Source organism: Lathyrus oleraceus, chromosome 2 (genome assembly GCF_024323335.1).
Source record: "Lathyrus oleraceus cultivar Zhongwan6 chromosome 2, CAAS_Psat_ZW6_1.0, whole genome shotgun sequence".
Taxonomy (NCBI): Eukaryota; Viridiplantae; Streptophyta; class Magnoliopsida; order Fabales; family Fabaceae; genus Lathyrus; species Lathyrus oleraceus.
Window position 1 is genome coordinate 443905548 of NC_066580.1, and position 14104 is coordinate 443919651.

At 37.5% G+C, this 14104-nt stretch overlaps 1 protein-coding gene and 1 non-coding gene across 2 annotated transcripts; both read left to right on the forward strand.

Annotated features, from left to right (window-relative positions):
* Positions 1-1485: 1485 nt before the first annotated feature.
* Positions 1486-1592, forward strand: LOC127124071 (small nucleolar RNA R71). The gene has a single exon (XR_007803711.1). It is a non-coding gene; the product is annotated as a small nucleolar RNA R71 (small nucleolar RNA).
* A 10192-nt stretch (positions 1593-11784) lies between these two features.
* On the forward strand, positions 11785-13474 carry LOC127123634 (uncharacterized). Its single transcript, XM_051053837.1, has 2 exons — positions 11785-11898; positions 12680-13474. Exons 1-2 carry the CDS (start codon positions 11785-11787, stop codon positions 13472-13474), a joined length of 909 nt encoding a protein of 302 aa, XP_050909794.1.
* Positions 13475-14104: the final 630 nt, after the last annotated feature.

A 14104-nucleotide genomic window follows, 5' to 3' on the forward strand; every position in this document is an offset into this window, starting at 1 on the left:
TTGATGTCCATGACAACAAAATCAGTAGGGATAAATAACTGACCTATCCTAACAGGGACATCTTCTAAAATGCCTATCAGATATTTAACAGATCTATCGGCTAACTGAAGTGACATCTTAGTGGGTTGTAATTCTCTTAAGTTTAACCTCTCACAAACTGCTAAAGGCATTAGGCTCACACTAGCTCCTAAGTCTAGAAAAGCTTTTTCGATGACATGATTACCCAAAAGGCAAGGAATGGAAAAATTTCCAGGGTCTTTATCTTTCTTCGCTAATTTGTCCTCGGAAATAGCATTACATTCCAAAGGCTTCGGATCGTCAAGTCTACGTTTGTTGGTAAGGATGTCTTTGAGAAACTTTGCATAAGAAGGTATTTGGGTGATGGCTTCTGTGAAAGGGATTTCTACATGAAGTTTTTCTATAACTTTAATAAATTTTTGATACTGTTTATTGATCTGGGTTTGTTTGAGTCTTTGCGGATATGGTATAGGTGGTTTATATGGCGGGGGTGGTACGTAAGTTTTATCTTTAGGTTCTTCTCCTTTTTCTCGACCTTCCTGGTTTTCATATTCCTCTGGTTCCTTTACTTTGTCTGTGGGTTTGGTACATTCCTTAGAAGTTTCGGGTTCACTCAATCTAGGGTTTGGTGGCTCATCATAAGCATTCCCACTTCGTAGGGTAATGGCATTGGCTTGTCCTCTCGGATTTTGTTGAGGTTGTCCAGGGAATTGTCCTCCAGGTGTAGTCTGAGGGGCTTGGTTTAAAGCTACCTGAGAGATCTGGGTTTCAAGCGTCTTAGTACGAGTAACTATTTGGTCAACCTTGGTTCCTAACTGAGTAATCAATTCGTTAACATGAATGTTTTGGTTCATGAACTCCTTGTTTTGTTGGGTTTGAGCGGTGATAAAATTTTCCATAATTTTCTCAAGGCTCGGCTTTGGTGGCACAGGTTGCATAGGTTGATTTGATCTAGGGGCTTGATAACTAGGTCTCGGAGGTGCATTATTTTGAATAGGGTTATTGTTTTTATATGAGAAGTTCGGGTGATTCCTCCATCCAGGGTTATAGAAATTCGAGTATGGGTTCCCTTGGGTGTAATTCACTTGCTCAGAGTGGGTTTCGTTTAATAGATTGCATTCTGCGGATTGGTGTCCTTTGGTTTCACATATCTCACAATCCGACGAAACTGCTGCTACAGTATTCGGGTTTATGCACATATGCTCGACTTTGAGGGCTAATGCGTCCATTTTAGCTTGCATCATGTCTATAGAGCTTAGTTCATGCACTCCTCCTTGGGCTTCCTTCTTCTCAACTGTCGCTCGTTCGACTCCCCATGATTGATGGTTTTGAGTCATATCTTCGATGAGGGCACTAGCTTCAGGATAAGGTTTGTTCATCAGAGCACCGCCTGCGGCAGCGTCGATGGTCATCTTCGTGTTATAGTGAAGTCCATTATAGAAGGTTTGAATGATTAACCCATTTTCTAAACCATGATGTGGGCATGCTCGTAACAACTCTTTATATCTCCCCCAAGCTTCAAACAGCGATTCTCCTTGGTTTTGGGTAAATCTAGTTATATGGTTTCGAAGAACGGCGGTCTTACTCGGGGGAAAATATCTAGCAAGAAAATCTCTTCTAAGGTTATCCCAAGTCGTAATGGAATTGGGTGGAAGAGAATCTAACCATGATAGGGCTTTATCTCTGAGGGAAAAAGGGAATAATCTTAAATGTATTGCCTCAGGAGAAGCTCCATTGGTTTTAAAAGTGTCTGCTAATTGAAGAAATATTTTTAAATGTTGGTTTGGGTTCTCAGTAGCGAGACCTACGAATTGTCTCTGTTGCACTAGTTGCAACAGGGATGGTTTAAGTTCAAAATTATTAGCTGGGATGGTTGGGTTTACTATACTAGAACTAGGTTCTTCGTTTGATGGTTGAGCGAAATCCTTAAGAGGTCTTTGGTTTTGATCTTCGGCCAGAGCTCTCTTAATTCTATGAAAGAATAAACGTGCGCGAGCGTAACGTTCAGGTTCCGCCAGAGGGTATACTAAGCTTAAACTTCCGGTGCTGCGAGTTCTTCGCATTGACCGACGGGAAATAGCCTAAGTCTAAACGATATAACAACAGGAAAATGAAATTTGACGAAATTGGTCCCCGGCAACGGCGCCAAAAACTTGATGCGGTGTTTCGCAAGTATACGAACGCGTCAGAGTAATATAAAAGATTGTCGAATCCACAGAGGCCAAGTGTCAATCTATTGTTATCTATTGTTATGGTGTTTATCAAAGGCAATCAAAATAAGTGTTTTTAGGGTGTGCAAGGAAAAGTAAAGTATTGAATAAAGTTCAATTAATAAAGACAGGGTCGAATGTAATTCACGTAATCAATTAATAATCCAAGTACTTGCTAATAGAGCTACTTATGGGCAATGTTTCCTACTTTGAAAAGAACTAATTTAACAGGAACTGTCGCTTTCGCGTATTCAGAACCGAGTTGTACCCCCTAATCAAACCCTCTTATTGTCACTTATAAAAAGGCGCGCATTGCGTTAGAGTAGTAAACCTATTTTTAAGAAATATAGTATCTTGACTAAGTTGAAAAGTATTATAATCCGAATTTCTTAACCAAAAGAGGTTCTCACGAACCAGACTCTAAACTTATAAACGCTTCCGAAAATAGTTTTAAAATCTCTTTTCTTCTTAAGTTAAAAACTCCTAATGAACTAAACAAAGCGCTTTCGGTGTTTTTGAAATAGTTAAAAACAATTAAGTTTAAATAGACGTTGGACGACTTTCGATCTTACCCAACGGAATTGAAGTGCGGGAAAACATAAGTTGAAAGTTAAAATAGCCCTTAAGTGTTTCTACGAACAATTGTACAGATTATCGGTTCAATTACGATCCTTACAATCTAACATTATAAATTTAGTTAGACATGGTAAAGTAAAAGTGCATTAATTTAAATAAAAGTAGTGCGAGTGCGGAAAGTAAATAAAAGTAGTGCGAGTGCGAGGAAATAAATAAAGTAAAGCGAGTGCGAGGAAATAACCAAAGTAAAGCGAGTGCGGGAAAATAAACAAAGTAAAGCAAGTGCGAGAAATAAATAAAGTAAAGCGAGTGCGGGAAAATAAATAAGATAAAGACAAGTAATAAAAACCTGCTCCAATCGGAGGGTTGAGTAAATTGCAAAGCGGAAATGAAAATGGCGGCAGGATTAACTTCCTTCCAAAGTGCTCCAAACTCGATTACAGACTCGATCACAGACTCGATTACACAATTGTGGTAACACTCCAATGCGAAACGATTACCACTTTAAAATACTGAATATATGCCTAAGTGAAACAAAGTTGCTCTGAGTTTGCCTCTGCTCTAAGTTTGGATGATTGTAAAAGTGATTTCGAGTTTCTATTTATAAGCATGTAAAAAGATGGAAATGACAAGGATGCCCTTCAACTTGAAAATGGGAGGGAAAACTTTTCCTCTGCTCTAATTATACTTCACTAACTTTTTTTATCATTAACCTTTGTTATTGTGATTTTGTTACCATTAACTTATGGTTTATTTTATGTCATTTATGCTCACTAACCATTGTTATTGTGAGGTCATTATTGTGTTTACCTTGTGATTTACTTTTATCTCATTACCTTGTAATTTACATTCAAGTATTCGTCACCATCATCTCCATTGTATAAAATCATCATGCATGTTTATTTACTCATTATTTATTTTATTGTCACCATACATTAAAAACAACAAAAACATGATAAAATGATAAGACCAAAAATATCCACTCCACTCATTAATCACTTGGACTTAGAGGATTCCATTTAGGACATTTGCTTGGAGGCCTTCCTTTACTCTTTTATGATACTTTGTAAACACTTGGATTTTCATCCGTAACTTACATTCATGTTTTTAGAATGGTATCATGGCACCACCTTAGGAGTACATGTTTGTAAGACCATTATCTTTTGTTTATCTTAGGTCACTTTTGCATACACAAGACTTTCTCTTGGGATACCTTACAATGGGACCCTTTATTTTCTTGTTGGTTACTTTGCATTCATGTTGTATAAACCAAATTTCATAATAAAATAAATCAAACCCTTGATTCAACGTCAAGTGGCATTTTCATAATCAAATTCAAAACACTTAATAATTACGATTATTATTGTGCGCCACGAGCCTTAAGTGGTGGAGAACGAGTAAGAAAGAATGGACCATTCCTAACCTTACTCTGATTATTTTGGACGCAAGACGCTTGGCTTGTTGTTTAGAATAATCACCTTCACCCATATACTTTAGTACAATATGATCATAAACATTCTTTTCATATATTTAAGGGAAAAATAATACAACTCGTCAAACTCATTTTTGTGCCTTAGGGCATCATCCCGAAAACCCTTTTCTCATAGGTAAAATCAACCAAGACACAAATATTTTCTACTCCGAACTACGGAGCTTTAATTCCTCATCCCCGAATGAGTGATACATAGGCACAAGGGCCCCAATCCTTGGCGAGCACTATAAAAATAAAACACCCCCTCTTTCACACACATTTCTTTTGAAAATAAAACAATGATAGATAAATCCCAATGTATGTAAAACAACCCAAATGGTTCCCATGGAGTACCATGGACATGAGGGATGTTAATACCTTCCTCTCGCGTAACCGAATTTTGAATCCAAATCTTGATTGTGATACCGATTCCTTAATTCTCTTTTAGCGCTTCCTGTGCGCGTCTCTTTTCCGAGGGTTTTATCGACTATTTCCCCTCGCCTCTCCGATAGAGGTAAACTAATAAAAATTCGGTGGTGACTCTTATGATCTTTCCTCTCTTTGGCATCTCTTTAGTCCAGGTTTCGTTATCATGAAATCCCGGTAGCGACAATCGTCTATATATAGGGATAAAGTGTACAAGAATAACCAGCAATATCTGTCGAGCCAATGGCAAATATGACTGGTACCGATGGAGTAACGAGAAGTGGGAGAATCTTTGAACCCATGCCTCCAGTGACTGACAACAGCAACCCTTCAGCCCAGAAAAAAGGCAAGCAAACTTAAAACGCCTAGCAAAGGCAAGATTCTCTACCTACCAATGAGGTGGATGAATTTTTACGCATCATTAAGAGGAGTGAATATAAGGTGGTTGACCAATTCAACCAAACCCTATCCAAAATATCAATTTTGTCTTTACTCATGTGCTTCGAGGCACATCATGATGCCTTAGTCAAGTTTATGAAGGCCACTCATGTACCACAAGAGATATTAGTTTGTTAGTTTGAGGGTGTGGTTAACAATATCTCTGTTAGCATCATTTTGGGTTTCAATGATGAAAAGCTTCCCTATGAGGGGAGAAACCATAATAAGGCCTTACATATTTCCATTGAATGTGTAGACACCATTTTGTCAAGGGTCTTAATGGACACCGACTCCTCCCTCAATGTACTTCCAAAGGGCTCTCTATCCAAACTGGCTATGGAGGGACTCGTTATGAAACCTAGTGAGATAGTGGTGAGAGTGTTTGATGGTTCTAGACGAGCTGTGATTGGTGAAGTGAACCTCCCCATAAAGATCAGACATTATACCTTCTTTATCACTTTCTTTGTAATGGATAGATATCCCGCTTACACCTGTTTGCTTGGACGACCATGGAAACATTCAAATAGAGTTGTCACATCAACACTGTAAGACCCTAATTTTGACCCTAAGATCCCTCATGGCATCATGTTATTGCACAAGTGCATTGCCTCAAGGATCATAGCATGTTTGGCTCCTTAACCCTAGGGTTGGGACTTGTTTGAGTGATTTGAGATCACCAAACATGCTTGTATTGTATGTTGTTACTTTTCTTATTTGATTACTAACCAAAAGCACAAAAATATGTCACTAACTCTTTTTATTTTGAAGCTCAAGTGATCATGTGCTCCACAATGCTCCTAGGAGGCTCCTAAGCCCAATGCAATGGCTAGATGAAGATGAGAAAAAGTATGACAATGGTCCACAAAGTTCCTAATCATCATATATGTATCCCAAGTATCTCAATTTGCCAATTTGATCAAGATAACCCAAAGGGCTTGAAGATTGTTTCCCAAGGAAACCCTAATTTCACTATGCTTTGACTGTGCCTTGCCCATGAAGCAATCTCAACCTATGATCAAATTTAATCAAGGGAAGTTATTTAATTTATCATTTTATGCATATATGAGCCTATTTTAGGCCCCTCAATCATTTATTCATCAAGATTGGAAGTTTGACTTTGAAAAGTTGACCAGTCAAGTCATCTGACTAAGCTAAGGTTCAATGAGCTATAACTTTTGATGTGTTTGTCAAATGAAGATGACCCTAAAATCCAAATTGTTCCTAAGAACCATATGAACAACTTTCATGTTTATCAAAAATCCATTTGAAGCTTGGAAGGTCATCATTCATTTCCATAAATTATAGGTCATTTTGGCCGAAACCCTAATTTTTGGTCAACTTACCAAGGGCATAACTCTCTCAATATTTAAGATTTTAAGGTGGGACAAAAGGAATTGGAAAGATTTAGATGTCTAATTCAAAGGTTCTGTTGTACAAAATTTCATAATCCTAAAGGAAATACATGTTCCGTTGTAAAACATTATAGGTCATCTTGGACCTAATTCATTGAATTTGAAAAAGTACCCAATTTAAAATGCCCATAACTTTGTTATAGAAAATCCAAATGATGCAAACTTTGAGTCTAAATTTACTATATTGAAACTATCTACAACTTGTATGTTGGAGATTGTTTCATTTGAATCTTGTATCATGAGTACAGAGGGGTTTGATTAAGCTTACTTTTGGTTGATTTTTTCGAAGTGATTTGAACATGTTTTACACTTGAACTTTCCAAGCCAGTTTTGATCAATTTGCACATGTAAAATGGTTTTTTTGCCCAACATGACTTTTATTCCTTATTTCAAGAGCTTTCCAACCATTACTCACAATGGTCATGTGGATCTACCATTTGAGAGATTCGAATTTTTCTTTATTTATGTGCATTTTTGACATTTTATGATAAAACTTGATATGCAAGCATTTTCCATTCCATGTTCATGACCACATGCTTTCCATTTGGACTCAGCAAGTCCCTTCAGCCATTCATGGGCCTCTCACACGTCCACAAAGGCCCATGCATTCAAAATTGCATTTCCCATGCACATGAGCAAAGTGTGATGATCATATGCATTTACCTATAAATAAGGGCTTCCTCTCCTTCATTTCAGAACCCTTTGGAGATCCCACATGCTGCTGAACTGAAACCACAACCCTCACCAAAGGAATCACTCACCATTTTTCAGTATTTTCGAGCTTGAAATTCAGCAACATTAGTTGAGTTTCAAAGCTAGATTCCTTAGTCGATCATCTTCCCTATATTTAGAGATCAAAAAGGAGAAAAAAGCTTGAAGAATTCGTGGCCAGAAACTCACCATTTTGAAGGTATAAGCTCAAACTGTTTGGATCTGAAACTCACAATTCAATATAGTATTCTTGTGTTTTTGTGGTTCTTTGAAGTCCTCATACTTGAGGCAAGCTTTTGGTGCATTCAATTTTCCATTTCAAGATCAATCCGTGTGGACACCTTGATTTTCTCCTTCATCTCTCTCTCAATATAGGAAGAATGAGAAGAATCTATTGGTACAGTGATGATCTACATCACATGAGCTTCATTTCCATGCCCTTGTTTTTCATTTTTGATAAGATTTATTTTCCTGCAATTCTTGCCGGATTCTGTTTGGCTGATCGGAGAAGATGGGGGTTTCCACCACCATCACCACGTGTGTTAACCATAACCCTTGGATCTCTCCCTCACGATCTAATCCTGTGCATCCATTCTGATTACTTCTTTTAATGCATTGTGTTGCGTTGTTGACTGGAGTGCATCATGCATCCTCAGATCCAGACCGTGTACCATTGCCACGTCAATTAATGAAATGGATCTGATGGCTCAGCATTTTTCGTTTTATTTCATTTTCTCTTTATTTTCTTTTAATTCATTCTATTTTCTATAATTCATTAAAAATCCATATGAGGTCAGACAAATATGAGACCAACGTTAAATTTTCTTTTGAAAAATCTAGTTTCATATTATGATTTTTAATTATTTTTGTGACCTCATTTGATATTTTTCATGAATTATTTGGTTTTTAATGATTTTAATTCATTTTAAAATGCTTTCTGACTTTTGAAAAATATAAAAATATTTTCATAGCATCTATGGATCATGATAAGTCAATGAAAAATAGTCTCAACAACTTCTTGTTTGTTTTTGAGATTATTTGAGATTTTAATTCATATTATGCTATTTTTGGTTGTTTTTAATTGACTTTAATTGTTTTCTGGTTTTAAAAATTTGTGAGAAAATTAGTCAAAGTTTGTTTGACTATGTTGAACCTATGAAAACTTAATTGGACTTATTGAAGTTGTTTTGAATTGAATTTGAGGTTCAACTTTTTTTGTTTGTTTTTTATTTGTATTTTCTTTTAATTCAAAAATTACCAAAAAAATATTATTGACTTCTTGACTTGTTATATTCATTCTTCTTCTGTTTGGTGTTGATCAAGGTTGAATTGATTCAACTTTGATCAAATTCATTGGATCTTGTGGTTTGAGAATCCTTAAGGATCATCACCTAGAAAGATGAATGAATTTGATCAAGGATGAGTTATCCCCTGATCAATTGGGATTGTTTGTTGTCTTCTTACCCCCCTCCCTTTCATCTTCATCCTTTTCTTTCCCTCAATGACCAATGAGTTAAAGTCTTGAGGTTGGTCTTGACAAATAGGAGTTTAATCTTCTTTGATCCAAACCAAACTCAACTTGATCCATGATCAAGTAAGTTATTTTGTGTCAAAGATAGGTTACTTCTTGGTCAAGCAAATAACCAAAAGTCAATACAAGGTCATTCCCCTCTTGTTTGGCATGACAAGTTTATGGAGCTTGGCTTACTAGTCATGACCTCTAACTTGTGCTCTTTGCCTATATTCTTATTGACCGGCCTCAGATAGGTGTGGCTACTATATTAGTCCACTTACGATTGCTTAACATAGCGCTACATTGTCTTATGGCAAGCTAACATAACTCTACTAACTACTAAGTTTAATTTGAGCTTTTAGATTCTTGTCATTTACTTTTAATGTCATTTATTTCTTGCTCATTATTCATCTTGATTTTCAGTTTTTGCTCACTTGAGCACATATTTTATGTTTATGTCATTTTTCTTTTGCTCATTTGAGCCCATTATTGTATAAAAATATATTGCTATCTTGTGCTGTTTTGTGTTTGTTTTGATGTGAACCAAAATACAAAAGGAGAAAGGACTTAGAATTAGGATTCACACATGCTTAAAGGAGTTCAAGAGCAACTAGGCCTCATGCCTTTAGAATGCAAAATATGTTGAAGAGCAACTAGGCCTCATGCCTTTAGAATGCTAAAATTCAAATTTGACCTCAAAGGACTTCTCCTCAAACTTATTCTTTGTCCATTCCCTTTATCATGTTGTGAGCTTTTTAATGTGTGCTTTTATGTGATAGGAACCTCATCTTAAGATTGTGAAAAAGGACCATTGTCATGAGTAACCAGGTTAAGAGCCAAGCCAAATGGAGATTATAGGAGCTTGAATTCAAATTTTTGATTGCTTATTTTGTGTGCTAAATCCAAAGGAAATGAGCATCTTGAGTCATCTCTATGACTCCAAGAAAAGGAACTCCAAGGGTTATCTCTCCCCTTTTTATCTTTGTATGCTTTAGGAATAGCCCTTCTCTCTTCCCCCCTCTAACCAAGCCAAAAATCATTTTCAAAACTTTGACTTTATTTCAAATTAGAAACCTAGGCCTTAGGCCTTTGACTTTTCAAAACCATTTTCATAAATACTCATTATAAATAAACTTTAATCCAACTTTGACCTTATTTTGTAAATAAATTCAATTTTTAAGTATAACCCATTTCAAGTTGTTTTGTGGTTCCAATGGCCACCTGTTAAACTCTTTTAAAAACATTAGTCATAGGTTTGAGTTATCATAATGGTTGATGTAAATCTCACCTCATCCTTAGTGTTGGATTATAAGCCTTCCATGCTTATTATAGGGATAACCCCTCACTAGCATGTTGAAGCCTTCCTCTCATGGTGGATTGTTGGTTTAGGTTGAGTTTTCTCCCTTTGATAACAAAAGACCTTAAGACTTTTTGATTAAAATCAATTCACCAATCTTTGAAATTTTTTACCACGAACTACGAGATTTTGATCCTCCTTTGTGATGGTACGTAGGCAATAGGTTCATCCATTCAAACAAATAAAATTTTGTAAATATAATTTATTCTCTTCTCATCCCTCCAATCGTTTGCACAAATCTTTTCACAAATACCAACCTACAAAACATATTTGTAAAAAGGGTTCCCTTAGAGTACTAAGGATGTTTTGGGTGCGTAAAACCTTCCGATTTCATAACCAACCTCCTTACCTAGATCTCTGACATTTTTATTAGTTTTTGATTTGAAAAACTTCTTACTTGGCTTTTGTTCGCTTTTTAGCCTTTCCTTTGGATAAATAAAAGTGTGGTGGCGACTCGAATTGTATGTTGACTTTTGGTTTGGTCAATAAGCCTAAAGGTAACGAAAACCCCGCTACAGACACTCCATCAAAGGTTGAAGTTTTTAGTCAGTAACAAGCTTGTGGTGATCAAAGGAAAGAATGACATCATGGTTAGCCATCTAGCATCTTTTCGGTATGTCGAAGGAGGAAGAGAGGGACAGGAAATCCCATTTTAATCATTTGAAGTTTCCAATGTTGATATGGTTCGCCCTATAGGGGAAGTTAAAACTGCTTAATTTTGGATGACCTCTCTAAAAGACGCTCAGATTGTTATCAAGAATGGACACCCTGAAGGTTAGGGTATGATCTTAGAGATACCCGTCAACAAGGATCATGCTGGGTTGGGATACAACTCCCAAAACTTGAAGAAGCGAGTGCCAATTGCTGCAAAGGGGCAGGTGCTCCCCTTGTCAGAATTCTTCTCAAGTGTTGGACACCTCGTGGATGGTCGGGTTTGTGCTATGGAGGAAGATGGATTGGATAAGGAAGGAGGATTGGTTTACCAAAAAGTTGAAGGACAAGAATTGACTAATTGGACTGTGTTTGAATTACCGGAGGTTACGATTTTAGAAAATTAATTTCCCTATTTAATGTTTTCCCTTTAAGTAACAAAATAACCCATGCTATACCCAAGACATGGGGGGGCCATTTATAGGGACTCCGTCAAATTTTCTATTTAATCAATCAATGGAAATACCACTTTTTGCATTCAAATTTTGCCCATTGTCTTTCACTTATTTACTTTGTCACTTAAATTTAAAATGGAAATGTTTTCTTCTTTTCTTTAAATTTTCCATTCATTTTTCCTTCGCAAAATAAAAAACATAAATCATGAATCATGCATATTCCCCCCGATTTCCACCACCAACGACTCCACCATGGTCCCATATGACTTCGATAGTCTAATCAGTCAAGCCGACAAAGATGGCAAGGAAGATTACAAGCTCCCCGAAGAGTTAGCATGACTACTCAAGCAATAGTCAAACGTCATTCAACCACATGAGGAGTTGGTAGAAGTGGTCAATCTCGGAACAAAAGAAGAAGCTAAAGAGATCAGAGTAGGCTCAGCTCTACGAGAAGAAGTGAAGACAAAGCTGGTCAAACTCTTACAAGACTACATGGATGTGTTTGCATAGTCTTACCAAGCCATGCTCGGTCTCGATACTGATATCATGGTCCATCATCTAGCCCTCAAGGAAGACGATCTTCCTGTGAAGCAAAAGCTAAGAAAGACTCATTCTGACATGGCTATGAATATAAAAGAGGAAATACAAAAGCATTTCAGCGTAAGTTTTCTAGCAGTTTCCAATTACCCTAAATGGATTGCCAATATCGTGCCCATGCCCAAAAAGGAAGGAAAATTACGTATGTGCATAGACTACAGAGATTTGAATAGAGCAAGTCCCAAAGATGACTTCCCACTACCACTTCATGGGTGGCTTCTCCGGTTACAAGCAAATCAGAATGGTTCCGGATGACATGGAGAAAACTACTTTCATCACCCCATGGGGAACCTTTTGCTACAAGGTCACACCTTTTGGCTTAAAGAACTCTGGTGCAGCGTACCAACATGCAATGGTGACACTCTTTCATGATATGATTCATAAAGAGATTGAAGTGTACGTAGATGACATGATCACCAAGTCTCAAAATGAAGAGGAGCATTTGGTTAATAGAAGCTATTCAAATGCTTGAGGAAGTTTAAGTTGAGACTTAACCCCAGTAAATGCACATTCGGGGTAAGATCCAACAAAATTCTAGGTTTTATTGTCAGCCAACGAGGCATCGAAGTGGATCCTGAAAAGATAAAGGCCATACAAGCTATGCATGCACCTAAAACTGAAAAGAAGGTCCAAGGATTTCTTGGGAGGTTGAATTATATCGTCCAATTCATATCTCATATCACAACCATTTGTGATCCGATCTTCAAATTACTCTACAAGGATCAAGATGTCATTTGGAACGACAATTGCCAAAATGCTTTTGAAAAGATCAACGAGTGCTTACAAGAACCTCCGATTCTGATGCCTCATGAGCCTGACATACCTTTGATTATGTACCTAACAGTCCTTGAAGGATCTATGGGGCCAACACTGTGAAACCGGAAGAAAGGAGAACACAATATACTACTTAAGCAAGAAGTTCACTAATTGCGAGAGTAGGTATTTGATGCTTGAGAAGACCTATTGTGCTCTTGCTTGGACTGCCAAACGCCTAAGACAATATATGCTCACCCATACGACGCTATTAATCTCCAAGATGGATCCCATCAAGTACATCTTTGAGAAGCCTTCTCTAACTGGTAGAGTGGCTCGTTCGAAAATGGCTTTAATTGAGTATGACATCCAACATGTCACTCAAAAAGCTATCAAAGGGAGTATACTGCCAGACTATCTTGCATATCAACCTTTAGAGGACTACCAGTATATGCACTTTGAGTTCCCTAATGAGGATGTTATACTAATAAGGGATTGCAATATCCCTGTACCCGTGGAAGGACCAGAACCCGGATCTCGGTGGACACTTGTGTTTGATGGAGTTTCTAACGCTCATGGTAATGGCATTGGGGAAGTCATCACCTCCCCAACTAGATTTCACTTGCCTTTCACTGCAAGGTTATGCTTTAAATGTACCAACAACATGGAAGAGTACGAGGCTTGTATCTTCGATATTGAAGTTGCGATTGATCTTAGAATCAAAATTCTTGAAGTCTACAAAGATTCAACCTTGATCATTAGCCAAGTCAAAGGATATTGGGAAGCTCGAGATCATAAGCTAATCCCTTACAAGGAGCACGTCCTGAAGCTGATCCCATACTTTGATGAGATTACATTCCATCACATCCCTAGAGAAGATAATTAGTTGGTTGACGCCCTAGCAACTATGTCATCCATGTTTAAGGTCAAATGAAAGAATGAAGCACCATCTTTGGATCTTGACTACTTGGACGAGTATGCTTACTGTTTGGCAGCTGAAGACGAAGCTGATGACCATCCATGGTTCTACGACATCATGAAGTTCCTAGAAAGCCAAGAGTATTTAGAGAATGCACTCATCAACGACAAGAAGTATCTTCGGAAACTATCATCCAAGTTCTTCTTGAGCGGAGGGGTATTATACAAAAGGAATTATGATTCAGTTTTGCTTAGATGTGTGAACAAGTAAGAAGCAAACCAAATTATAATGGAAATCCATGAAGGCTCCTTTGGTACACATGCCAGTGGACATACCATGGTGAAGAAAATCTTGAGGGTCGGCTACTATTGGATGACCATGGAGGTTGACTGTTACCGCCACATCCAAACGTTCTATAAATGCCAAATCCATGATGATAAGATCCATGTGCCGCCAGTACCAGTCAATGTCCTAACATCACCTTGGCCTTTCTCCATGTGGGGCATTGAAGTGATCAGATGCATTGAGCTAACTGCCTCGAGCGGACATTGCTTCATCTTGGTAGCCATAGACTATTTCACTAAATGGGTGGAAGCA

Excerpts from the sequence above, each read along its gene's own strand:
- LOC127123634 (XM_051053837.1), top strand. The coding sequence starts at position 11,785 with ATGGTCCATCATCTAGCCCTCAAGGAAGACGATCTTCCTGTGAAGCAA. Across the intron at positions 11,899-12,679 it reads AAATACAAAAGCATTTCAGC|TCCTTGAAGGATCTATGGGG; the intron begins GTAAGTTTTCTA and ends TGTACCTAACAG.